Source organism: Clarias gariepinus, chromosome 16 (assembly GCF_024256425.1).
Source record: "Clarias gariepinus isolate MV-2021 ecotype Netherlands chromosome 16, CGAR_prim_01v2, whole genome shotgun sequence".
Taxonomy (NCBI): domain Eukaryota; kingdom Metazoa; phylum Chordata; class Actinopteri; order Siluriformes; family Clariidae; genus Clarias; species Clarias gariepinus.
This window is the reverse complement of record NC_071115.1, coordinates 14735463-14762361: the sequence shown is the minus strand read 5'-3', so window position 1 is coordinate 14762361 and position 26899 is coordinate 14735463. Positions and strand designations below refer to the sequence as shown.

General features: G+C 39.6%; 1 protein-coding gene across 2 annotated transcripts in view; it reads right to left on the bottom strand.

The window, feature by feature from the left end:
• Positions 1-20077, bottom strand: part of aatka (apoptosis-associated tyrosine kinase a) — a 38124-nt gene extending 18047 nt beyond the window's left edge. The window contains exons 1-2 of one of the 2 annotated variants that reach the window (XM_053514370.1): positions 19495-20077; positions 4848-4981 (exon numbers count right to left, since the gene is read on the bottom strand). In XM_053514370.1, the coding sequence (XP_053370345.1) occupies positions 4848-4981; positions 19495-19576 (216 nt within the window). In that variant the 5' untranslated portion in view covers positions 19577-20077. The remainder of the gene's footprint in view (positions 1-4847; positions 4982-19494) is intronic. The other variant, XM_053514369.1, reaches the window with a different exon arrangement.
• Positions 20078-26899: the final 6822 nt, after the last annotated feature.

The following is a 26899-nucleotide window of genomic DNA, read 5'->3' as shown; positions in this document are numbered from 1 at the left end:
GGTGTGATATTTTCTAACCCACTTTGGTCCAAAACTGTGCTAACATCATTCCTGTCTCTAGGGTTCTCGCATACACAAGACCAAAACATGTTATTTGTGGGTTCAGCCTGCAAGGTTCTTCATTTGTACTGCCGAAATATTGACATGAATTACATAAGCGACATATTGAATTCTATTTTATTTTAAGATTTCACTGCAATAAGCAACTGGAATTATCTAAACTTGATAGTGTTTCTGTTCTATCTCTGCCCTGTTCTACAAATATATCAGTCTTTTTACGGTTATAAAAACAAACAAAGTTATGCAATCTGATACCTTTATTATTATTATTATTATTTTGCATTGGGATTAATCTTCATGAAAATACAGTAGGAATGATTATCTCTTTGAGCTTTCGGCATTTTGCGTTCATAATCCTACCGTGAGCCTTGGATTAAAATAACTGAACGGTGTACGGTGTTGAGAAACCTCCTCCATGCAGCTCTCTTTTGGCACGCATGCTTTATGCTTTAGTGATCAGTGAAGAAGAGACGAAGGAGCCAAGAGTCCCTAAAGAACAGCCAGCTGCAGACAGCCTCTGAGCAGAGGAAGAGGGGGCGGAATATACTACTGCGGAGAGACTCAGCCTCGGTTTTTACATTCCGTTCCCTCCCCCACCCCCTTGTGTCTTGTCCCTTTCCCTATCTCTTTTCTCCCTTTCTGTCCATTTCTCTCATCTCTGTCTAAACAACCACCGCTCTCTAATCATAAACTCTATAACACAAAGCTCTCCTCTCCACAGGGCGGCATCTCTGTAGTGCCCACATCATACCAAAGACCGCTCTGATTACCGTAGTGACATCTCTGACTCAGCCACATTCACAGTCCATCACAAACCACCTACACACATAGCATTTGAACAGGACTATAAAGACCGCATGGACACTCCCATTACACCTCACCGTGAGGAGCTCTGCGGTCCAGACTAATTAAACTGTAATACATTAAGTATCGAAGTTGTCAATGGGAATACATGATCTGTTGAATCATGCTTCATGCGCTCTAAGACTGGTTTAGACCAGGATTAATGCTGGTCTACCCTTCATCTCACTGGGACGTGCATCCATACCTGCGGCCTTATTACTGCATGACAGTAGTAACTTCTGATTAAGTGCTGTCTCGCACTTGTCTCCTTGAACAGATACACCATCTATTTTACCGCTTTCAATCTGCACCAGCTCGTGTCTTATTGTGACTTGCTATGTTTATCTTTGCTCTGCTTTATTTACTTGCATACAGTACAGTATGTGCGATAACTGAGAACTTGTACGCCAACTCAGGTCTTTAACCTCAAGCTGACTGCCATGGCATCCTCTGAGACAAGGAGGGACAGTGTCTCCATTCTCCTCTTTAGATGTTATTCATGATAACACTTGAAAATTGTACACTGCCCTTATCTCTATATATTTATGTTTCATATATTATTACTTAGGCGGCACTTAGTGGTTAGCACTGTCACCTTGCACCACCAGGGTCCAGGTTCGATTCCCGCCTCTGAGTGCATGGAGTTTGCATGTACTCCGGTTTCCACCCACAGTCTAAAAACATACACAGTCGGCTAAGTGACCTTCCTAAATTGTGTAGAATAGTGTGTGTATATGTGTGTGCCCTGCGATGGATTGGCATCCTGCCTCGTGCCCTAAGACTCCTGGGATAGGCCCCAGGCTCCCCGTGACCCAATACAGGATAAAGGATAAAGCAGTGCAGACGTTGAATGAGTGATATTATCATTTATGCACTTTGGTTTAAAATTCAGCCCTCTTGCTATTACCTGGACCGTTCCAGTTTCTAAATAAACCAGCCTTTTAGAATTCTTGCACATTCTCTATATGCTTTGTATTGATGCACCTTCAGCTTTTCACAATTTGGCCACGGTGCTCTCAACTAATTAGTCTACAGTAAATATTGCATATACTGCATCTATAACAACTGTGTTACAGTAATGACACTTATTACACTAATAGATGGAACCAGAATAAACACAGATGCTGTTTATTCACTGGCACCCTATCTCGTGTCAAGTGTGTTGTATCTTTATCTGGCTCACTTTCATCCCAATATATCCCATCCCACATAGACTGTAAGTTTGCTATATGTACAGGCATGTTGCATACTTTGCTATAAAATTGCATGGATTGCAAAATCAACACCGTTGGCATTTATTTAAAGAATTTCAAAGCATAGCATTATTATTTTTGTTTTGGCTATTGCGGCAAAATATGATAACTGAAAGGGGACTTATGTTATTAAATTATGCAAAATTCATTTTAAGTCATTTGTAGACTTTCGCATGGGTCTCCAGTGTGTGTGTGTGTGTGTGTGTGTGTGTGCGCGCATAAACAAAAAAACAAAAGGGGGAAAAACATTTAATGCTTTTTGTAATTTTTTTTTTACATTGGCCTGGGCTTAAACAAACCAATTAGATTTTCCCTGTAATGTGACCTCATATTGGGCTTTGGGTACAATACAGAACGTTTACAATACACTACAGATTTATTGGTTCCTAACCAACACGGTATGTTCTCATGAGCACATAAACATACAGTAATGTCAGTAACTTCCAGATTATAGTTTACTGAGAAAATGTGTTCTTTATAGAAAAGAGAATGGCTCCAAATGGCCACTATTTCCACTTTTGCTTTTTTCGATGGTCAAACTAATGTCTCTATGCCTTTACCAGGTTATGAGAGCAAAGGAAGAAACTTCGATTCAACTTGGAGACATTGCTGTTTTTTTGTTTTATATTTAGCAGCACTAAAGTTTAAAGTCTGGTTTACTTCAAGCAGCTAAAAAATTTTTTTTAAGATTTTGAAGTATTTAAAACTAAACATCAATAGTACTTAATAAACTGTTGTGTAACTTCTATGACTGCTTGAATCTTCTCATACAAAGCAATCATCTCTTTTCTCCCTGCCAATCTTTAGCACCAGGCCAGTAGGTGGCGGTATTGGTAGGTGGCCATCCACCCATAAACCCTTCAAAAAGTGGAAGAAAATAAGGATTTGATACTCTTTCAAAATGTGAGTATTTGCAGATGTGTTAGTTTTTTCTAGAAAAGCTGTAATGCATTTAAGAAATTTGTAGCCAATTAAACATTTGCCATTTTTACCGAAATAATTTCGAAAGTGTGAATTGATCCTGGATTGAAAAGTGACCCATCAATTTAATTTAGCAATATCACATAAGAGGGAGTGCTGATATTCAGCACAACAGCACAATCCTGAGTGTGATATTGCTTTTATGCAACTGCTCCACAAACAGCATTTACAGTATGATTTTTTTTTGTTTAGTTAACCAGTTATTTTGGGCCTCCGAGTGGCGCAGTGGTAAAGCGCTCGCCCTATCATCCGGAGATCGCTGGTTCGAACCCCGGGTGATGCTGTTTTCCTCTCACAGCCGGAGGCACAGAGAGAGCTGATTGGCCGAGCTCTCTCAGGGGGGAGGGATGAGAGGTACTTGTGCTCCCACATTAGTCACGGCTCTCCAGCCAATCAGGGGCGTCTGTGAGCTCGCGCACACGGAAGGAGCGGCTAGCGCTTTCCTCCGAGTGTGTTACTCCGCCCCTAACGGTGCGTGAGCGAGCAGTTCGAAAAGATGCGGTCGGCTCGCGTCACGTGGTTCGGAGGAAACACGGGATAGCTTTCGTCCTCCCGACTGAGTGGTGGTAGTAGCCTTAATGTGGAAGCCTCCTAGTGACGGGGAGGAATTGGCTACAACTAGATTGGGGAGAAAAATTAGGAAAAAACTAATTGGACAGGACTAAATTTCGAAAAAAAACCCAGTTATTTTGCTCCACCCACACGTATCCTTCCGCGACAGGCCGAACTGACTTACCGCGACTCGCTAAGCTGATGATTGTGAGTAAGCAATCATGTAAGTAACAGGGATGAAAGTAGTTCAGCCAAAAGTTGTTAAGATTAAACCATGGAGGTGGTGGGCAGTGTTATAAACAGTGCTATAAATCTCTGAAAAGTTTACTTATTTCATTATAGAATATCAGATCTGTTACCTTCCAGGTTAGGAAGCTAGTGTGCTAGGGTCTACAATCCACTTGTCCCACATGCCCTTGAATAGGGGTTGGAGACTGATTTGGGATTCAGCCTTGTGTTAAAAGATAATTAGCTCCGTAGCTCGCCTTCGGCGTAAACAAAATAATACGCGGAAAGACTTGGAAGCAGTAGACAGTGTTTAAAATGCCATAACGTTATCAGATTTATTTTCTTGCTAAATGCGTCCATGACTGGTTTGAATGTAGGTTTTTCCTCAGTATTAAACATACAATAATTAATTCTATTTCACATAAAAAAAAAATTGAATAAACAAAATCAGTTAAGGTTTGCAGGCCTGTCATTTGTGCTAGTCAGCGATTGTTACCAAGGGATTTGAACACTTCTTATGTTTTGCTGTAGTTTGGCATTACGTTGGTTTTTTATAAAAAGCTGATTGAGTATAGTATAGCTCTCTGGAATCTCAAATGTTTTTCGTTTCTTTTAAATCATGTCTTGCGCATGAGAATATGCATGACTAATACGGTCATGAGATGTCATAAGTGATTTGTTTTTTAGGAAATTCACACGCTGACTGCTGGTGTGAATTCTAGTTCATTTTCTGCTTTTGCTTCTCATTTCTTTGTGTTACTTCCTCCATCTGTGCTTATAAATCAAGCAGGGTCATAATCTCCACTGCGAAAACTTTGGTACCGCTCATTTCACAGAGTGACAGCTGTATAAAACATTTCCCCCCTTAATTTGGTTTTCTTTCCGACCAGTTTGATGGATGAAGTGAGTCGGTGAGGAGGACACACTCACCTTGAAGCTGATGTCCCCTTTCTTGCAGCACAAGCAGGCCAGCATGAGGAAGATAAACGTGAAGAGGCCAGAGAAGGAGACGGTCACCACGGCCAGAGAGGATGGCCATGACAGCTCGCTCAGGGGGGCGCCACCTATTGGTTCCAAGCAGAGGTGCACCCATTATAATACAGAAAAAAATATGCAGTTTTAGGAAAATACTTTAACAAGAAATGAAGGACTGAAACAATGACTGACTGAAAGGCGAAGCGACATCAATAGTGCAGAATGAACGAATGCTTTGCAAGAGTGCATGGAAAAGAGACACTTTTTTGGGGCCCAATTTATTTGATGCTTCTTTATTTACTCTATACAGTAAGAGTATGTGCCTTCTGGTGTTTGTTTTTTTAAATTATTATTATTTTTAATGAGCAAGTGGGCAGAACAAACAGAGCCTGACTTGCTAAATTATAGCTCCAAATTCTAGGATCTTGACAAATTATTATAGAATACTCCTTGTACAGAACTGCATCCACAGTTACTCCTGTTTGATGTGGTTCCTCCTTCTAGGTGGTATGCTGACATTACCCTGGATACCGTGGCTCTTGATACATCACCAAGACTTGCTGTCTCGGTCACAGATGCGTCAGCGAGACGCGCACCAACAATTTGTCCTCTTGAACTTTGATTTGTCACCCATAATGTTGTGTGCATTGCAATATTTTAAGCAAAGCTGTGCTTTAACTCGGCTAATTAAACCTTCACACTGGTGGGATGTGCAATCAATGAAGATTCACCACCAGGCTGGTCAAATTTGGCTGGCCATGAAACCTCCAACACTAAATTGGCCAGTGTTTCAGTTCCATTGTCCAACCGCAATCCCACATGCACATATACACACAGTCAGTACAGAGCATTAATGGTTGCGTTTGTCTGGTTCTTTGCTGGTACAGTAGATGATGACAGACGAGCTCCGGCCAAGATCACACTAGCCTTTTCACAGGCTGTCTGGGGGGGGTCGAGATAAAAGCTGCAGGGCCAGATATCACATTTTGGATCGTTCAGATTTAATCTGGTTTTCAACTTAAGCCTCCAGCTGGCAAGTGAGAGAGGCTAATGTGGCAATAAAGTCACACTCAGTCTCACATGCTCATGAATACACACACATACAGCCAAATGGTCTACAAGCTTGCTTGTTTCTGCTACACTGGCTTAAAAAAACGTCTCACACACACATTCCAAGAGTAACTATGTGTCAGTAAGGTTATCTTTTGCTTGCTTTTTACTTTAGTAAGCACGCAGCAAAGTAAGCAGAGCGTGACACACAAAACTACCCCAAAAACACACACATGCTTGTAAATGACGGTATCAGAAACAAGGCCAGTGATCAGCAGTCTATCTGAATACACTTGTTCCCTCATCTACCTCATCTCCATGGTAACAGCCTTAGGGTCAGTTGACCCTGTCATTTTTTATAAGCTCAAATCTTTTTTTTTTTTCTTTAATGCTCTGCCACATTTCTGCTGCTGCATCAACAACGAGGCCTTGCATGGCTTCTCAATCATCCTCCTGTTCCTTCCATCTCACTTACCTTCTCACCCATCGTCTGTGTTGCGCAGCCCCTCTAACATACACACGCAGGCAAAAGACACACACAATATGTGTGCTCTGTACAGAACTCAGCAGTCCTGTGATGACTAATGCGATACATTATAGTGGTTGACAGGCCGGGTAGTCAGAGCCTTCCAAGGACACACAGATAGTTGTACAGACTAGTAGTCACAATGTGCCTGCATGTAAGAGTTTATGAAATTGGGAGTATCTGTGCCTAGTAGTGCGTGTGTGTGTGTTTGGACTAATGTGTCTAATCTGCATGTCTTTGGACTGTGGGAGGAAACCGGAGTATCTGGAGGAAACCCACCAAGCACTGTGAGAACATGCAAACTCCGGCTTCGGGGCGGGAATCGAACCCGAAACCTGGTGGTGCAAGGAGACAGTGCCAACCTCTAAGCCACTGTGCCCTGTATTATATTATATTACATTTTATTACACTACTGTTAAACTGAAAATAGCAAAAACAAAACACTACCATACAAACAGGAATAATAAGCATGAAGTATAATAGCATGGCCAAGGAATGAGCATCACCAACAACGACTAACAGAAAAAGCCAGATAGTGAGTTTAGTGCAAGACATTTTATACACATTGCCAGGCCAATGAAAAAAAAAGGCCAGGTTTAGAGTTGCCAGTTTATTCACCTTTATCAAGCGAAGAAACATTTAAATGATTGGAATTGGAGAAAGATCTGTCCGCCTCATAATTAAAACCTGGAAAAATTCTGCTGAACCAACATTTTTGCGGAAGAAACGCAGTCAGAAATAAATCATGAATGACCATGATCGGAGACCACTTAAACACTCGGTGAAAATAAACCATAAAAATTGGCATCATATAAATCAGAGTTGCAGTCAACAGTGAAAGTAAGAAAATTTCCCCAACCACAATGTGCTGAACAGTCAGACGATTAGAACTAAACAGCTGCGTGTCCATCCTGTACAAAAACCACTTGTTAGTGAGACTAATTTAGTTAAAAGACTAATTTGTTAGGGGAACGTAAAGATTGGACTTTGGAGCAAAGGAAAAAGGTTACGTGGTCTGATAAGTTCAGAGTGACCCTATGCCAGGGTGATGGGGTGTAAAGCAACGCACAGACCGTGCATAGTGGCCACTGGACCAGCTTTGGGAGGCAGTTTTATGATCTGGGCTGCTTCAGTTGGTCACATCTAGTCAGGTCAACTGATGACATGAATGTCCTGAATGACCAGGTTATCCAGTCTGTGCATTTTTTTCTTTTCTGATTTTCAGGGGCGTATTCCAAGACAAGAATTTCCTCAGCCGTCTAGGTTTTAACTCTGGTTAGGAGAAAATATTTTACTGTGAGATCATTTAGTTCAGTATGTACAGTGTACACAGTTAATATGTAATTCATGTTGTGCAACAGAATGCAGATTAAGCCTCTCTCTACTCTGTCGCAGTTTTGCTTTTTAGTCAATTTGCAAATTGCATGCAAAATGCACTGAGATCTTAATAATTAGCCTAAACACAGTGTTAGTGTTTTCTGATATGTTCCTTTGACTATGTTGACTTTTGTATGCTTTTCCTTCTCTTTGTTTCCTTATGTTCCTCCTCGTTCCTTAGATGGGAATACGTCCTGCTGAATGTCTGGAAGATTTCCTCCTATTTGTTTCCCTGGATTTCTGTAGAACATGAGTGAATGGCTCGTGCTCTTTGATGTTGTAGCGGATGTACATGATACGTATGTACTCTGTATTTATACAGGCTTAGGACTCGTATATCTCTTTGTTCTGCTAATAAACCAGAAAACATTCCGACACTCCATTGTGTATGTGTTTGAGTCCCTCCCAGTCAGCAAGTGGGTTGAAGCACAGTAGACAGATCTTACGGTTCGTTCAATAAACTTGAAACAGATATATTCTTGTAATTGTACTGTATTACTGTGTGCCAGGCTGTGCCATTAAACAGTGGGGGATAGAATACGTACATCTGAATGTTTCTTCCTCTAGCACTTGATGATGCTGGGAAATTGGAAAAGAAGGGAAAACTGATTTAGTGCATGACTACAGATCAAAGAGGATTTTTTTTTTGCACCATATTCTTAGCATGCTTCAGAATGTATCTGTGCTTAACCTGCTTCCTCTGTTTAAGAAATAGTTATGACAAAAAAGATCAAACCTGAGACTTTATTCATAACCTAGACTTATTATGTTACTCACTCATCGTCTTCACCGTTTTTATCCCGTGTACAGAGTCGCGGCGGATTGGAAGCCTATCCCAGGAGACCTGGGGCACGAGGCGGGGTACACCATGGACAGGGTGCCAATCCATCGGAGACATACACTCATGCTCATTCACACACTATGCCCAATTTTAGGAACGCCAATTATCCTAATCTGCATGTCTTTGGATTGTGGGAGAAAAACGGAGCACCCGGAGGAAACGCACCAAGCACGGGGAGAATGAGCAAACTCCATGCACACAGACCCGAGGCAGGAATCGAACCCGGAGGTGCCAGGCGACAGTACTAACCACTAAACCACTGTATATCTCCAATGCACATAAATCTCCATTTGGATTTCTGTAAAGTCTGCTTGGACAGAATATCTATTCTTAATGAATTCAGTTCATTTTAACCCCAATCAGAGAATAAATCCAGATTAGAGTGATGCAGAAAGTTAATTATTTTCCTTATCTTCTAACGTGCCATGGATCAGCAAGTGCAAATCACTTGCTATTATTACAGCACAACTTAGGAGTTAACTGAGAAGTTACTCTGATCATGAATAAGTTGACTTCTTCACCTCCTGAACCTGTTTTTGTCACAATCATGGACTTCTCAGCAGACTGCCTCTGCATCAGTACTTTGGATTTAGATACCACAAACCATACCCGTTAAACCCCACATGCCAGGTCTGTTTAAGCCTGTATTTGTAGAAGCATTCTATTCAGGAAGTTTGGCAGCATGGGGTCTCTTTAGGGCCCAGGGAAGAGAAATGAGTTGTCGTGGCAACGGTGAGCAGCAGACCATTGCCTCATCCCCTGCTGGACGTAAGCACACAGTCCACGGCAGAAGCAGTCCTTACACACTCCTGAAGTAGGAGGGTTTGACACAGTTGCATAGGGAACAGCAGGAGGGATTGACTGGCGGCTTTTTTTAGCCCCCCGTCTCTCGTTGTGTGTCTATTTCTTTTTCTCTCGCTCTGTATTCTTAGCATGCCTCAGAATGTAACTGTGTTTCCACTCATAGACAAATACACAAGTGTTGATCTGTAATATTGGTTCTGGGTGGTGATACATACTGCAGCAAATGGAGTGTGCCAAGGCAAATGCAAACATGTCAAATCCCTAAAAGATGTTGTTGAGGTTGTTGCTAATGGTAGTGGAGAGGTTGGCGCTGTCTTAGCATTAATAATTTGGGAATAGCGTTTACAGTTTTCTGGGTCTGCAGAGCTCCATGTTTTTTCTTTTTCTTTTTTAAAAGCATGCCTAGCAACCTCTTGGTCTATTCTCCATATATGGATAAGCTTATATTCATGGACATTTCAAGGCAGCATGGATTCGATAGCAGACCTCATTCAGTGCCATAGCAAAGCTGACCTTTCTGGACTTATGCAGGACATACTGCACTGGTCTCTGGTTTAGCAGTGGCCTTGGTGATAGCATTTAAAGAAAGAGCACTAAGCCAGCATCCGGGCCTCTGCGTGATTCAACGCGTACACGGGAAGCCTTGTAAATTGGTATTATGGTAATGCAGGACACAGATCTAGAGGTGTGTTTGGTGACCAGGATATTAGGGATACACAAACACACTCTGCATTACAAAGTGTGAGAGAGGGGGAAACGCTTCCTGGATAAGGAAACATTTTTTCCTTTTTCTGTCAACAATGGCTAGTAAGAGAAAAAAGGCTGAAGGAGTAAAAGCACCACATCCTGCAAAGGGAAATATGAAAAGCACTGATAGAAAAAGCAAGGTTGGCATGCCACCTACATTCTCAAAGCCTGAAATGCAAAAACAAAAAAGAATGAATGATCGCTAATATCCCTTATGAACAATGAGGCAAGAATAGTAAAAAAATAGTGATGTGGGAGTTTCTTCTTTCCTGCTGGTTCAGCGCAGATGGTAACTCGCCAGGTCGTCTGGTCTACCGGGACGACCACTGTCACTTCCCTGACTACCTTCAGAGCCACCACTCTCCCGCACTGTTAAAAAATGAAATCGTCTCAGCGATACCAGGGAACTGAAACCAGAAAGATTTTTAAAGTGAACACAGTCGGATTTCATGGCCTGCGTGGCTGCAGATGGCTCAGCAGTTCTGGAGTTAATGCTGACAGACTGTTCACAGCTTGTGCTCCCTTAGTTGTGTCTTAAAAGGAAGTATTTTACCAGCGTGTTTGTGCCCTCAGTACAGTTTCTATATGACTATGTGACGGCAATAAATGTTTCTCCACCATTTGTGGTTGTGTAAAAGTCACACTCAGGAAGGAGGAAGCCTGAAGTGTTTATCCCATTCTTCCTTCCCCAGGAACAATGTGTGTGTCATAGATAACCAATAGCAAAGACATACAAACTGTACCATCATAATTACACATTGCTTGTTTGATTCTGTACATTTCTTAGGCTTTTGTATATTCAGAAGCACCTTGAGAACTTTTACATATGAAGAACTAACGAGAAAATGTCAATGAAACGTAAGCCTTATGGCTGGATACCATCAAGGTAGAAAGTTTTCTCATTACACCAGATCCAATGATCAGGCAGCCTTCTTCGTGTCTGAAACGCTGGCCTCCCAGGAGCTCTTTGGATGACCAAAACATGTAGAAATCACTTGAAGCGAGGTCAGGACCGTACGGGGGATGTGGCAAAAACTCCCAGCCAAGTTCATGTAGCGTGTGTACAGCTCCCACAGATACCGCAGATGTGTCTCCACCACAAGTTGATTTTCTGGGATCGTTAGTCATGGACATATAGCCATCTTTAAAACGTTTTCACGATTCACATGTTTTACTGCAGCTACGTTAAACCTCTATTTTGTCACATGCACACTCATGGCCAAAATGGTTGGCACCACTGAAATTTTTCCAGAAAATCAAGTACTTTTCACAGAAAAGTACTGGATTCACACATGTTTATTCCATTTGTGTGTATTGGAACAAAAAAAGGAAGGAAAAAAGCAAATTTGACATAATGTCACACAAAAAAAACTCAAAAAAATGGCCTGGACAAAATTATTGGCACCCTTCCAAAATTGTGGATAAATAAGATTGTTTTAAGCATGTGATGCTCCTTTAAACTCACCTTTGGCAAGTAACAGGTGTGGGTTACTGCTAAAACAGAGACAGAAAAAAAGCAAGACTACAAAACTGCCAAAATGTACTTGAGTAAGCCAAAATCCTTCTGGGAAAATGTCTTGTGGACAGATGAGATCAAGATAGAGCTTTTTGGTGAAGCACATCATTCTACTGTTTATTGAAAAAGGAATTAGGCCTACAAAGAAAAGAACACAGTACCTACAGTCAAATATGGTGGAGGTTCAAATATGTTTTGGGGTTGTTTTGCTGCCTCTGGCACTGGGTGCCTTGACTGTGTGGCAAGGCATCATGAAATCTGAAGATTACCGAAGGATTTTGGGTTGCACTGTAGGGCGCAGTGTCAGAAAGCTGGGTTTGCGTCCAAGATCTTGAGTCTTCCAACAGGACAATGACCCCAAACATACTTGGGGTCATCGCACCCAGAAATGGATGGCAACAAAGTGCTGGAGAGTTCTGAAGTGGCCAGCAATGAGTCCAGATCAAAATCCCATTGAACATCTGTGGAGAGATCCTAAAATTGCTGTTGGGAAAAGGTGCCCTTCCAATATGAGAGACCTGAAGCAGTTTGCAAAGGAAGAGTGGTCCAAAATTCCAGGTGAGAGGTGTAAGAAGCTTATTGATGGTTATAGGAAGCGACAGAGCAGCCGAAAGACCAACAACAATTAGCTTAATCTGCATGTCTTTGGACTGTGGGAGAAAACCGGAGTGCCTGGAGGAAACCCACCAAGCATGGGGAGAACATGCACAGAAAGGTGGGAATCGGACCTGGACCATGGTGGTGCAAGGCGACAGTGCTAGCCACTACTGCACAGTGGAATTTTTTATTTGCATATCCCAGCATAGCTGAGGTCAGAGCGCAGGGACAGCCATAATAAAGCACCCATGAAGCAAATAGGGTCAAGAGCCTTAATCAAGGGCCCAACAGGGGCAATGTGGTAGAGCTGGCTCTCAAATTGTTGACCGGCCAATCGGCAACTCAGAACCTTAAACCTCTGAGTCACCACTGCCCCGGTATTCCCATCATCAGTTTTACACCTTCATTCATTTAAGACATTTCATCACAAGTCCCGATTTGACTTGAACATCCCTCATATTTACAGGACGAAACTGATATAGACAGATATATATAAATAGTGGAATTGCATCATGCTTTTTATTGAATGCGTCATAGTGATTTTGTCCAACAAATATGTGTACTTTATGTAATACCTTATCATCTATAAAGACACCTGATTAGAAGCAAATGTGGAGGTACTACACATCTGATATGCTTCCTAAAAGCCTTTCTCTTTAACCCAGATGACATTAGCATAGATGTGTTATAGCACTGGAGTGCTCCTGTCTTCCAAACCACTCTGCGTAAGTCTTTATTACCTGAGGGAGGAATATAGAGAACACAGGATATGGATGAATTAATAGGAGAATAAAGAGATGCTCAAATGTGCATGACATTAAGTATGGTAGTCAGAGACTGGTTTATAAATCTGACTGCTGTTGATTTATGTGATTCAGACAGTAAGCCAGCTGTTAAAGAATAGCAGCAGACTGCGCCAGAGGGGCAGCTATGGCAAGAACACTACCAACCCTCTCCCATGATACAGCACCTGAATAACAATATGTTGGCTTCACAAACTTTTTGTAATGACTTAATTTCCCCAGGAAAACTGATATCCTAATGCCACACAACATAAGATATCTTTTTAATCCTTCTGCACAATATAATTATTTTGTATAAAAAATAATATAAAAAAATGAAAGAGATTTAAAGTTTAGCAAGAGTACAGTAGGTTAGAAATTGAATGTATAGCAAGACATTGCAATAGCTTTCTATCTAAATCCTGAGCCAAAGAGCAGATTGTAAGCAAACCCTCATGCTTTTCTTAAAAACATATAATCCCATCCAAAAGTATTGAAACGGCAAGGCCAGTTCTTGAAAACTGTTTCCTGATATTTCCATTAAACTGTGTTAACTAGGACTTGACCATTCTATTTGTACATTTATGTACAGGAAATATATAGGAACATATAGTCCTAAAGCCTAATTAAAAAACACTTGGTTAAATGTGGTTGCATGCACTCTTGCAACCCTAACCTCTCTTTTTTTTTCGAGATAAAATGCATGCTTAAGGTCTGGTGAGAGACTTTAGCCAGTCTAAAAACGTCCACTTGTTCCACCCTGATGAATTCCTCTGTTGTTTTGGGTCACTGTCTTGTTGCATGGTGAAGTTCCTCCCAATTAGACTAGATGGATTTTTCTATAATTGGCAGAGAGAGATGTTTCTGTAGGCTTTTTAACTTATTCTTCTGCTACCATCATGAGTTAGTCATCATCAATAAAAATTAGTGAGCGTATCCCTGAAGCAGCCATAACAAAATGCTCCAGAATGTGTGACCAATGTCCATGTTGTTCCAGGACTTTTTGCTACTACTTGCTCCAGGCTCAAAGGCTAATCTGGCCTTCTGATTCTTACTGCTGAGAAGCAGTTTGCATCTTATGGCATTGCTTCTATATTTCTGTCCTATAGTAGATTGTGATACCTCTTCTCGTGTCCCGTTGAGGTCACTGACTGTTGTTTTTGGGTTTTTCTTCACAGCTCTCACAATGTTTCTGTCATGAACTGCTGATGTTTTTCTTGGCCAACCTGTTTAGGGTCTGGCTGTTTCTGCAACAGTGTTTTGTTTTTTTCAGGACATTCCGAATTGTTATAATAGCTATGTCCAATGCGTAGGCAATGATTCTGATTAACTGTCCTTTTCTTACAAAAAAAAGTGCTGTGTGAATTTCTTCATTAATTAGGTTAATCAAATTACCAAGCAACGGCAGCATGCTGGCATAGTGGTTAGCACTATCACCTCACACCTCAAAGGTCCGGGTTCGATTCCTTCCACAGTCCAAAGACATGCAGATTAGGCGAATATGCCTGTATGTTGATTAATCTATAGCTAATACTTTTGTTTATACTGTGCAACTCATTAAAAGGTAGGACGTTTTACTTTTTTATTTTCCGATGCTTTGTGCAGACATGTTTATTTGCTGTCACTCTATATACAGACTCAGATCTGGAGATAAAACCACAGGTTGACCTTTGTCGTGGTATTTTATATCATGACTGACATGCTCCTCATTTGCTCTGTGAAGAAAGAAGGGTTTGGTAAGTTGTGCGAAAATAGTAACAGCGCAATCACCAGAAATGCAAATAATGTTTAAACAATATCTTTTAAATATCCATCAGAAAAAAACATTGTTTGCACTATTTGCTTAAGGTAGTTCTGTTACATTTCTTTAAACATAAAATCAGGGAGTTTTGCCCAGTTTGCCACTGTTTACAAGTTTTTAAATTCATAAATTTACAAGTTAAATTCAAAACTGAAAGAAATCATGTCTTTTTTTACTCTACTGTACCAAACAGTGCCTTCAAAACCCGATACATAACAAATCATGACTTTTGCATATCACTACACCCCTATTGTAAGTACATAGTTATATACAGTCATAAAATTCATATTATTAGTAATGAATTAAACAAAATGCTTTTGTTTGTCAGTGGCTTTTCCGATTGTAAAATAAATCCAACTCCTTTTCTAGAAATTCTTTCTGACGTCTCATATCACGGTCAAATCATATGCCTCCGTAACTGAGGTCTTAATTTAATAAGCTCCACAATATGGACTGTAAGTGATTTAACTGAAAATTTAAATCTACATGTATAAATAAGGGGTTGGAAAGTATACCCCTACACCTGAAAATTAGATAACGCGTTTATTTTAAACAACGAGAGTTTAAAAGACTAATGTCAAATTATGATGTAAATAAAGCAGTGTAGAATATTAAAGAGCATTTTTACAAATTTTCTGTTTGGATTCTGTTGACCTCAATAGAATGACAGCGACATTATGTAAACATTAATATATACACTCCCATGATTTAAGGGAGTGGCTGAAAGAATGTGCATTATAAAGTCAGCACATTTTTATCTTCCTTTTAATGCCAGATGCCTTTTCTGATGCAACTCTCCCATTTTTATTCAGTCTTGGGACTGAACTTAGACTCTGCAATCCCATTGGCTGGGTGTGGGGAACTGGCTAGAACGTGAACCCAGGCCTTATAAATGGCAGTCAGGAAGCCTACCACTGAGCCACCAATGCCCTATAAACTCTCATTATAAAAGCTTGGGAGTTTTTTTTTTCCCAAAGTATGTAATTTTACACCAGTTTGAAATGCTTGTCAAATGTATCTTGATAAATTATAAAGTACAGAGATATTTTGATTTAAAAGCTGTTGGGGGTAAAAATTTAATTTTAAGTCCTTTATGTTTGCCAGCACAGGTACAGGCGAGCAAATTCACTCTCCATGGTGCTGAAATTCTGCACAGGTAACCTTAAAAACCTTCATGACTATTCTGTTACTGTGGACAGTTGCAGTTCATTTTGATGGTAGATGTTGAGGTAGAATTTAGAGGCATCAATTTTCTACTCTGGCCTGTTTTGAACGGGTGGGATATAAAGGCACTGCTGCAATATTTCTGTTTTGTAAAGGAGAAAATATGATGTCAGAATTCACTGCAACTTAGGAATACATTTTTAAATACAAGTTAACATACAAGTGTCTTGGGGAAATTGCTTTCTTTAAAAAAAACAGTAAGGCTATGATTAAATCTGATGAATATTGTGATATGAAAACTATAATTCCACACAAGAATCCACAATCAATCGCTCAGGGACATATAACCATTAAAGCCTGCTAAGTCTCACATTTGACCACAATTAAGAGGTCAGTCAGCTAAACAGCCAGGCGACATCACCATTAGTATTGATATATTTTGCTTTATGGAATGTTAGTAAAAAAAAAAGGGGGGGGGGGATCCTTACTGCATCACATGGGATGGAAAACCTTTTTTTTTTTTTTTTCTATTTTACTGCTTCGCTTTACATCCCACAATATATGGTAACAGGTATCATTAAACGTTTTAACTGACCATTTCAAAATATACAGCCAGACAGTATATGGAACATAAAAAAGATCTCTCAGCATTAACCTTATTCCAGAGAATAGTAAAAAAAAGTTGTACATCGATCATTTCCGAAACTATACCTGAATGTCATTTAATGTCCATCAATAAATGTTTAAAGAATCAAGTCATTCATTCACCGCTAGGCTTTAATTTATTAATAAAAGGAAAATAAAAAAGGTATCCTATAAAGTCAGCATGAGTTCAGGATGTAGACTTGCACTAAAAAAAAACAGGCAAGTTTGTTTATGAACTAATGTCTAAAGTGAATGAGGATGCGGTTCGAGATTCTGTGTCACATTTACAAACCACAAGTGATTGACCGCCAGAAGGTCCAGTTAACCATGAACAATTCAGACCTGAGAGCAGCCTGCAAAGACCCAGCATCACACAAACTTAATTGTACTTTCAGTCAGTAAAGTTTACTGCCTTCTTTACCAGATTATCCACCTCATCAGCTAGTCATCCTTATAGCCTGAGTCTAATATTGTACAGTAAGTCATATTCTTACAGCATCGTTTGGGAAATTGCATCTTTTGCAGATATTACATTGTGATTTTATTTTCATCTGGTCTCTCTTATCTGCAGAAATTACTTTTATAAGGGAATTATCTTATCTTGTTATCTATGTATATCGTTCGATGGGAGAAAGTTTTATTTTACCTAGAGAAAGAATGTGATTCCATAGGCAGACTTGCCAGGCAAGAAACTGGTTATAACCACAGTATTATTTCTATATATAGAATATTATATATATATTATATATATTATATAAGTCTAGTTTTATATTAGCATACTGTATATGCCACAGTATTATTACCTTACACACACAGAGCTCATGGAGACCACACACAACGTCAAACCCGTTAGATAGTTCTAATAGCTATGACAGAAATCATTGGACACCAACTGATATGATATTTTTACTATTCCTAGGTCCCAATTTGATTTGTATTACGATTCTATTAGTATCACAATTTTATGTATTCCAATTTATATGTACCACACATGATGCTATGCTGCCTGCCAATGTATGAATAGCTTAAAGCATGTCACTCTTACGATTATAGAGGCATGACACCATGTTTCTATTTCAAATGCAAATACATATAAATTAAAACTGAATTTAAACAATTTTGGAGTCATCTTGGCGATATATGCATTGCAACCGGAAAGGAAAATCGCAATATGTAACTGAATCATTTTTTCCCATCTCTAATTTCTATACTTGTGAGAATGATTGGTCCCTACTAAGATATTAACCCTGATACTCTATAACCCACAAAGCACTGTCGCATCCATGTCCCTGTGCAAAACGGCAAAGATGAATGTGACGTGAACAAAACAAAATGACTGGTCTCTTGATTCATGTCCACATAAGCAACATACCATATATTGCCATGGTAACATCAATTCCCAATTCCATTACTCGGGCAGTCATAGTAACAGATTGCTACTGACTCAGGTCTGTTATAAGACATATATCACAGGAGCCGAGGAGGCAGCCTACAGCAATACAGCAAAGAGAGAGCGAGAGGAGAGAGAGAATAGCTTCAGACCAATTTCATCAATTTAATCAAGCCAATTCTTCACACATGAATGAGTTTTCAGGTTGCTGTGGCAAGGCACAAATACTGCAAAATATATGTGCCTGACCTCCTGAACTGCACCATATCTCATTAATAACTTTCACGACGATAAGGAAAGCTGTGCTGTGGGCTTTACAACTCCCTTCAGTGGGCAAGAGAGGGACTGTGCAGATTAAGCAGGTGGACTGCAGAGCCATTCTGTCTGCAGCACTGAGGAAGAGTTTACGTAATAGAGCGTTACTGAAAAGCCAAATTCACTACTGATGAAGCACTCGACAACGTCAGGGTGGATGTAGGGTGAACCAGAAGCTCTCTCAGACACAAAATGAAAGAAGGGCGGAAAGAAAAATGACCCTGTAGAACATTCAAGTCTGTGAAAAATAAAATCCAAGTATGGTTTAGATCACCAGTATAGTCCTTTGGGACATAATGATAAAGTCGTAACTTGCTTGCTTGCATGTGGCAAAAAAAAAAAGCACTATAGCTCAAAATCTAGCAGTCTAGACCTAAGCTGGAGAAGTGGTTTTACTGTTATTTATATGCTCGACACATGACATGTCCGAAATACCTGTGTATTTTTAGTCAGGATGACACTGATCCCTCATGCAGGACCTCTTAGGGCCCGTCTCAACCTTCCCTCGCACATTTTTTACCCCGTTTTCGCACAGCATACTGACTCTGGCTAGACAGTTCGCCCTGGACTACAGCTGGCGTGCAGACTAACACAAAATAAAGCAAATGCATGAAATGAAATCAACAGGGTGGCCATTGTGTCAGGGTTGTTCTCATCGTCTCCTACGGCTCAGCCTGCTGTCCCGAAGACCTTTCGCAGGCCAACAACCTCTCCATGGAGTAAACAACAATGCTATGTGGCAAGCATGCAGCCATGTTATGTAACAGAGCCACTGTGGGAACACACTCACACAGACACACACACACACACACACACACAACCGCAAGCACAGACAGGAATGCAAAGGCAGGATCTGGGCAGTCGTGGAAATGTCTGAGTGTTAATAAGGTTTTAAATCTGTTTCTCTTGGAATGCTGTGGAGGAGCAGAAACACTCTCCAAACATAGCAGGTTAAAGATGAAACACATCAAAGCAGTATATGTATAAAATGTATCAATAAAATTAGATCAATGGAAGTGTTTAACTTGATTCGTGCCTGACACTCACCTGGGTCGTAATGTGAGCTGAAGGCAAAGCTGGGGTTCAGGAAAGCCGAGGACATGAGCAGAATGAAAAGCGACGATGGCATCCTGACTGGAAGACTTGATGGAGCAGTACTGCGGGATTTCACAAATATTAACTCTTAAACAGCGTCGTGTTGACAGACATTACAGCACTCGGCGGCAGTGAAGGTGAAGTCAAACGCAGCATTTTTCCTCGCCACAGTGTCTCTCACACACACACACACACACACACACACGTCACATCAGCGCCGCGAGCCTTTCTTTCTCTCCCCCGTCCTCTCTCTGCTCTGCCTTATTAAACGCTGCCACACGCTTGACTGACAGGCCGCTTTTCCCGCGCATTGCCCCGCGCCTTCTCGGTTTATTGCCTTTAGTCCCTTGATGTCCCCGTGTGTCTCTCCTCCCCGACACGCTGTCCCTCTGCGTCCCTCTCCGTCCCTGCGCCAACGCTTTGGCCGCTGTCCAGCCCCGTGCTGCGAAAATCACGAGTTTTCTCTACGACATGTTCATCTGCGCCGAGCGCCGGAATGCAGCACCTATTAACGCTGCGCGCATCAGTCAATTAATACCGCCGCTTTATGACGCGTCTCTTAATGGACTGGATGCGGAACAAACCGTGGGCGAGTTGACAGGAGCGCCATCTGCCTGCAGCACCGCGAACAGCACTGAAGGTCAAGAAATTAGGATTAAAGATTTGGGTTCGATGAGCTGTTATAAGGTAGCAGGTATGAACAACAAAAACAACAACAGTAATAACATTAAGAATGAAATGGGTGGCACTGTGGTTACCACTGTCGCCTTGCACCTCCAGGGTCCGGGTTCGATTCCCACCTCTGTGTGCATGTGTTCCTCGTGCTTGGTGGGTTTCCTCCAGGTATTCCAGTTTCCTCCTAAGACTTGCGGATTTGTTTAACTGGCGATCCCAAATTGTCTGTAGTATGTAAATGAGTGTATAATATTGATGAATTGGCACCCTGTCCAGGGTGTATCCCACCTCACGCCCTTAGGGATAGACTCCAGTCGCTGTCGTCGTCCTCTGCAACCCTGTATACAGGATTGAGCTCCATCCCGGTCTGTGTGAGTGGAGTTTGCATGTTTACCCCCATGCATTCCTCAAAGTCTTCTGGGATAGGCTCCAATCCCCCCATGACCCTGTATACAGGATAAGCAATATAGAAAATGAATAAATAAAGGAATGAATAAATAATACCCAGCTAACAATTTTCAGTTCCCAGATGATTTCTGGAAAGTTTGGGATCCTATGAAAGTTGTTCTTTTAATGGAAAATGGAGCAGTTGTGGTCTGTTATTTACAAATAAACAGAAATGTTATAACCATATTGGGTTTTAAATTATTTTTTTAACTGGTATTAGGTTACATATTTTTATACATACAGAACACCAAACATTTGGTTAAATGTCTATTAGCAAATCTGAAAGCCATCAACCAGCTTCTGTCAGAATTCCGGTTGGATATTTGACTTATTTTTTTTTCCCAGAATTGATAATGTTCAATTTAACTTTCTTGGCTTTTTGGCTTGGTTGGTTTTAAGCACTGTCCACAAAATTTTCATAGGTTTGAGGTTCGAAAAGCAAAGTTTAGCCTGATTTCTCTTTTCCACAACCAGATTTGTAGTGGGTTTGTGGTCATTATCCTGTTAAAACACCCAATTTTATCTAACAGATGGTTAAAGCTTATGCTGAAGAGTTCTTAATAATATTCTTCATTGTCATTACCATTGTCTTCAAAGCACTAATTCTGCTCACAATAAAGTCAATATACCAATAAAGTATGATGCCACCACCACCATGCTTAACAGTTGGTACAGTGATGTTGTGGTTGAAAACCTCACCGTCCAAACATACAGTAGGCTTTTTCTTTGTCCATGTGGTCAGTTGGAAGTTTTAGTCATCTTGAGGATTGCAATTCTGAAGCAGGTACTTCTTTCTTGGACAGCAGCCTTTCAGTCCATGGCGATATAAAAAGAGCGTGACTGCAAAAAGTAACACTAGAGTTCCAGCAGATTCCAGTTCATGGCAGGTCTATGCCTTGATGGTTTTCTAGGTAATTTCTGGCCATCCAAACCAGTTTCCGGTCAGCTGAGGGTCACAATTTGGGTCTTCTTCCTGACCTTGGTGAAGCGGCAAGACCACCCAACAACTGATTATTTTGGACTAAGATTTTAAACCAACACATGTGATCTGACTTTTGGCCTTACTTTTCCCTGTCCTGTTAGCCGGAGCACTTTTTTTTGTAATTTAGAATTAGTGATATCACAATGAACAATTTTTTTATTTTTTGCATTGTTATATTTTGAGGATTTCTAATGATAAGTCCACAATTTCCCCCTTTATTATGAATATAATGCATTTGGCAGTTGAGCCACAAATTCTGACCTCTTGTAGTTCTCTCTACAGTATGCCATACTCTTTCATATAACATTAGTTCTATTGGACAGAGCATGCATTTAAATTTGCTTATATCACTTTTCTTTAGATATATTATACTCTTAGTCTGTGACCTGGTGAAGGAATATCAGGATGACATTTAAGATATTGACTTTGAAGCACTTCTTCAATTCCCTCTGGATAAGGGCATCTGCCAAATGTTATAAATGTAAGTGTTCATCTAAACTGACTTACAACTGTGGCAAGATACAAATGAGCCATTAATGTTTAAGTGTCTTTTTGGTTTTGTTTCTTCAATTGCCGGCTTCAGTTAGTTGGTCAAATAGTCAAAGTAATACAAAAGCTGTTTATATATATATATATATATATATATATATATATATATATATATATATATAGACACAACTCAAGTTTAACTATTTTTTACTTTAGAGCAAAAATATTTGCGTGAAATTAGTATTTAATAAAGTTCACCTTTGTGTTCATTTCTTGACCACGTGCTTTTAGCATCATTTTTGTAATTATGTTATTTCTGTTATTTTTTAATTAATCAGTGATTTAATTCCTAATTTAAAACTTATACTAGTAATTCTAAACAACTTCACATTTATTAGGGTAAATCCTTTTAGCTCCATTTCTTTATGGTAAACAATAAACATCATGTTCTACCTTTTTTGTTTCTCCATTAAGACCCTTTAACAAGATCAACCCAAACCTTCATTCAAAAAAGCATAAAATAAATGACAAAGTCTTTCATTTTAAACTCTATTAATAATCTTTTGACCAAATCCCTGAGGTCAGACCACAAGAAGAAACCTAAGAATATAAATACTGTAGCTTTGAATTGCTCCGCATGGAAGAGTACTGAATGTGTACAGTATTTCCAAACCCTGCTCAGATGTTCTGTATCATACCAAATATTTTAGGGGTGCTAAAACTATTTTTCCAGTATTATTATTTTTAGAAAATGATCTTAATCAAATTGTTTTTAAATTTTATACTATTTCCCTAATTTTAAGTGCAAAATATCACTCATTATCTCATTATATACTGTATGTGTTGATCTTTTTTCCATCAATTGAGCCAATATTTGAATTGAAGTTAAATTATAATTTTTGATTAACACTACTTTTTCACTAAACTCTGTTTAATTGTCTGTCATATAAAATATCATTGGAATTCCTTCAGATTCAAGCACATCAGTGGTAGCATGTACAGTACAAATGTAATATGTTTCCTACTTGGTTACTACAAGGTGTGAAAACGGTGACGCAGAAGTCTCATTATATTCTCTCAGTGCTCAGAGGTCAGATCAATACTGCAGACTTTAATCAGGGGACTGTTGCTGCCGATGGTGTACACCATTATAAGCATGCTGACTAGTGTGTAGCAATGTAGCAAATGGCATGTCCAGGATTTAGCTGAGATGCACTGGTTTGTTGCTGATGCAGCCACATCCTGGGACACCAGTTGAGTCAGTACAGAGCAGTGATGACTAAAGAATAACATTGGGAATAAACGGAAGGTAGAAAAAAACAATGTTTACTAAGCTTCATAAACTCATGAATAAATTTAGCCTCACATATTAACATGACTATTAAATGGCCTATGAAGTAAAATTTGTCCATTTGTCCAAAAGTCCATTAAACATCATAGGTCAAAACTTTGAAGCTAAATTAAACAAAACATGAAGACAACTAATAACGAAATTTTAGATATTTACACAAGTGTTCCATAATCTGAATTTAATTTTTTAAAAAGCAGCATTAAGAAGCAGTGAAAACACCTAGACAGAGACACTGATAGAAATTTCCCTAAGAGACATCTCAGTCCTATAATTAGTATCATCACTTCCACTCTCAGTCAGGATATACCTGCTACTTTCACCAGTATCATTTCAGTTTATTACAAAAATCAGAACTTGATTTTTTTTTTTCTTTATTATTATGTTTTAAAAGTGATTTAACAAGATATGGTAACTAAAAATGTTTGTTCACATTTCTATTCACATTTGAAGGCAAAAAAGATCCCCCAAGTTGTGTCATTTAAAATTGAAGGACTCGTGCAGTGCAGTGTACAATTGCAGTAATCAACTTAATTGGAAATTAAATTGTAAATGTTTTGAGTAAAAAAAGCAAATGAGATGCACTGAGTAATTTCCCCACGGACATCTCAGTCCCATAATTATGTAATTTCTATGCAAATTATACCATGTATATGCAATTACTTCATTGTTGTCAATCAGTACATGATGACATTATTTTGAACACTTTATTATTACATTGCAAGTGTAACATAAGTTTTTTTTTTAAACACTTGTAGTTTGTATACAGGATCAATACAAGCTCATTAACTAGTCACATTAACTAAATGTAGTCAGTGATAAATTATACATAAGATTCTGTTCTATTAAGGATGTTTAAACATCCTGCAATTTTTTTTTGTGATTGTTTATCAGTGTTTGTCTGAAAGCATTCATACACCTCCATGCTATACAATTCAATTCAATTTTATTTGTATAGAGCTTTTAACAATTGACATTGTCGCAAAGCAGCTTTACACCATCCAAAGAATTATTTAAATTTGTATGAAATGTCAATGTGTATGAATCAAAATGATTCATTGTCTCTGATGAGCAAGCTGAGTACGACGGTGACAGTGGCAAGGAAAAACTCCCTGAGATGGCAGTAGGAAGAATCCTTGAGAGGAACCAGTCTCAACCAGGAACCCATCCTCATGGATACATAATATAGATACACCGATCACCCTTAAAATTACATTGCAAAACTTTATGCTCAGTATTGTGTAGGTTCTCCATGTGCCTCTGGGGTAAATGTGGGGGTGTCCACAAGACCTCTGGTGCTGTGTTGTGGTGTCTGGCACCAGGTCGTTGGCAGTGGTTACTTTGGGTGGTGTGGGTTGTGGGATAGGGCCTCCACAGGTTGCACTTTTTGGTAAGGTGCATCCCATGGCCTCAGAAGACATGGTTAGTCAAAACCAAAAATGTACCAGCATGATGGGAAGAGAAGTATGAAGAAGGGAAAGCACAATATCATACCACATCAGGTATGACTGCCAATGGAACCAGGTCACTGGGGTTTATTGATGACCTGACTGCTGATAAATGTAGAAGGATGAATTCTAAAGTGTATAGGGTTATACTCTTTGCTCAGATTCAGCCAAATGCTACAAAACTGATAGAACACTGATTCATGTTGCAGAGACATGATGACCTAAAACCAAGGTGGTAAACCAAAGCAAAAGGATTAGATATTTTTTACTGGCCAAGTCAGTCACCTGCTCTCAACCCAATAGAGCATGCTTTTCACTTACCGCAGACCAGACTGGAGGCAGAAACCATTAGCTGAAGGCAGCTGCAGTAAAGACCTGACAAAGCATCTTGAGGAAGGAATCATATCCATGATTTTCAGACTTCAGGCCGTACCTGACTGAAAATTATTTTTATCCAATATAATATTCTAATATATATAAAATCATCATATCATTTTTACTGCAATTATGTTACAGTAGTTTGTTTTATTATTTATAGTTATTAATAATACCATTCTTTCAACAGGGTGTATAAACTGCATCCTCATATAGTAAATCAACAAATCTTTTTTGAGTCATTAGTTCATTATATTTTATTATATTTTAAATAAACTTAAGTACACTTTAAGTTAAGTAATTTTCAAGCTGATGTTAGTGCGTTTAACTACATATGTGCTGTTTTTTTTCACTTCGATTTTATTTTGATAAATACACTATTTAGATACAATTTGTTCATCTCAATTCATCACTAAATTTAAAAGAAATTTTACAAAAAAAAAGAAAATGTCTATGTTAATAGAGACTGATGTTACATAAATTATTTTAAAAATTTACATTGGAGAGACAAATTGTGACATAACCTGGTTTTGAATTAAAGGTTGTGAAAAATACATGGGAAACTGTTACCCCCATTCTAGCATTATACATGAACACTCATATTTAGTTCCTTGGGTTAATAAATAGGTTAATTAGTATGTTGTTTTGCTCTCTAAGTTCTTCATTAAATTGCTTTAGGGGTTTTTTGCAACAATAAATTTCTTTTTTAATTAGACAGTGCATGACTTGATGTGCAATAGACTATTATCATAATCACATTTTATCACTTCAGTGAAACAAGCACTTGAATTTAAGAGCAGTTACGTGGATGGGTTATTGATATATTGCTGCATCAATATTTTTGGCAGTTATAAGAAACACCTTGGTGGTGCAGCTTGGACACATCTTCAGTGATGAACCCAGGGTCAAAGGGTGTTTCGGGTCTTAGATCATCAGACACCCTCACCTGAGCGACCCAGCCAGGGATGATCAGACCCCGACTTGTGTCCAAGCAGCGCACTAAGCCATACGTCGCCCCTTTTGATCCACAGCCACCTAGCTTTCTTAGCTGCTTCACAGATGTTTCTGGTGGCTTTCCTTTCTTGAGCACCTCTAATTCCAAGCAGCCTGAGTGATTGGTGCAGGCTCTGTCCTGGAAATCCTCTGCATCCAACCTCAATTGGCTCACAGCGGGCCCTCCACCCCTTCCACTTGCAGTCCTCCACCAGTTCCAAATACTTCGCCTTTTTCCGCTCAAAAGCTTCATCAATCCTGTCTTTCCAGGGGACTGTAAGTTCCAGTAGCACCACTTGCATTGTACTCTCTGATGTTAGGACCATGTCTGGCCTGAGTGTTGTGCTGGTGATGTGGTCTGGAAACTTCAGTTGCCTCCCCAGGTCCACCTTCAGCTGCCAGTCACCTGCTGTGGATAGCAGACCAGCTGGGACCTTTAATTCTGCAGTAATTCTGGGTTTACATCTCCTGTTCATCGTTTGATTCCTGTAACTACATATACAAACTACTGTATAACAAAAGTTTTAATTGGTTTTTGCAATCCGAATAGAACCTTCGTGCACAGCCAGGTAAAACACTAAAGCTTAGGGTTTAAGGGAG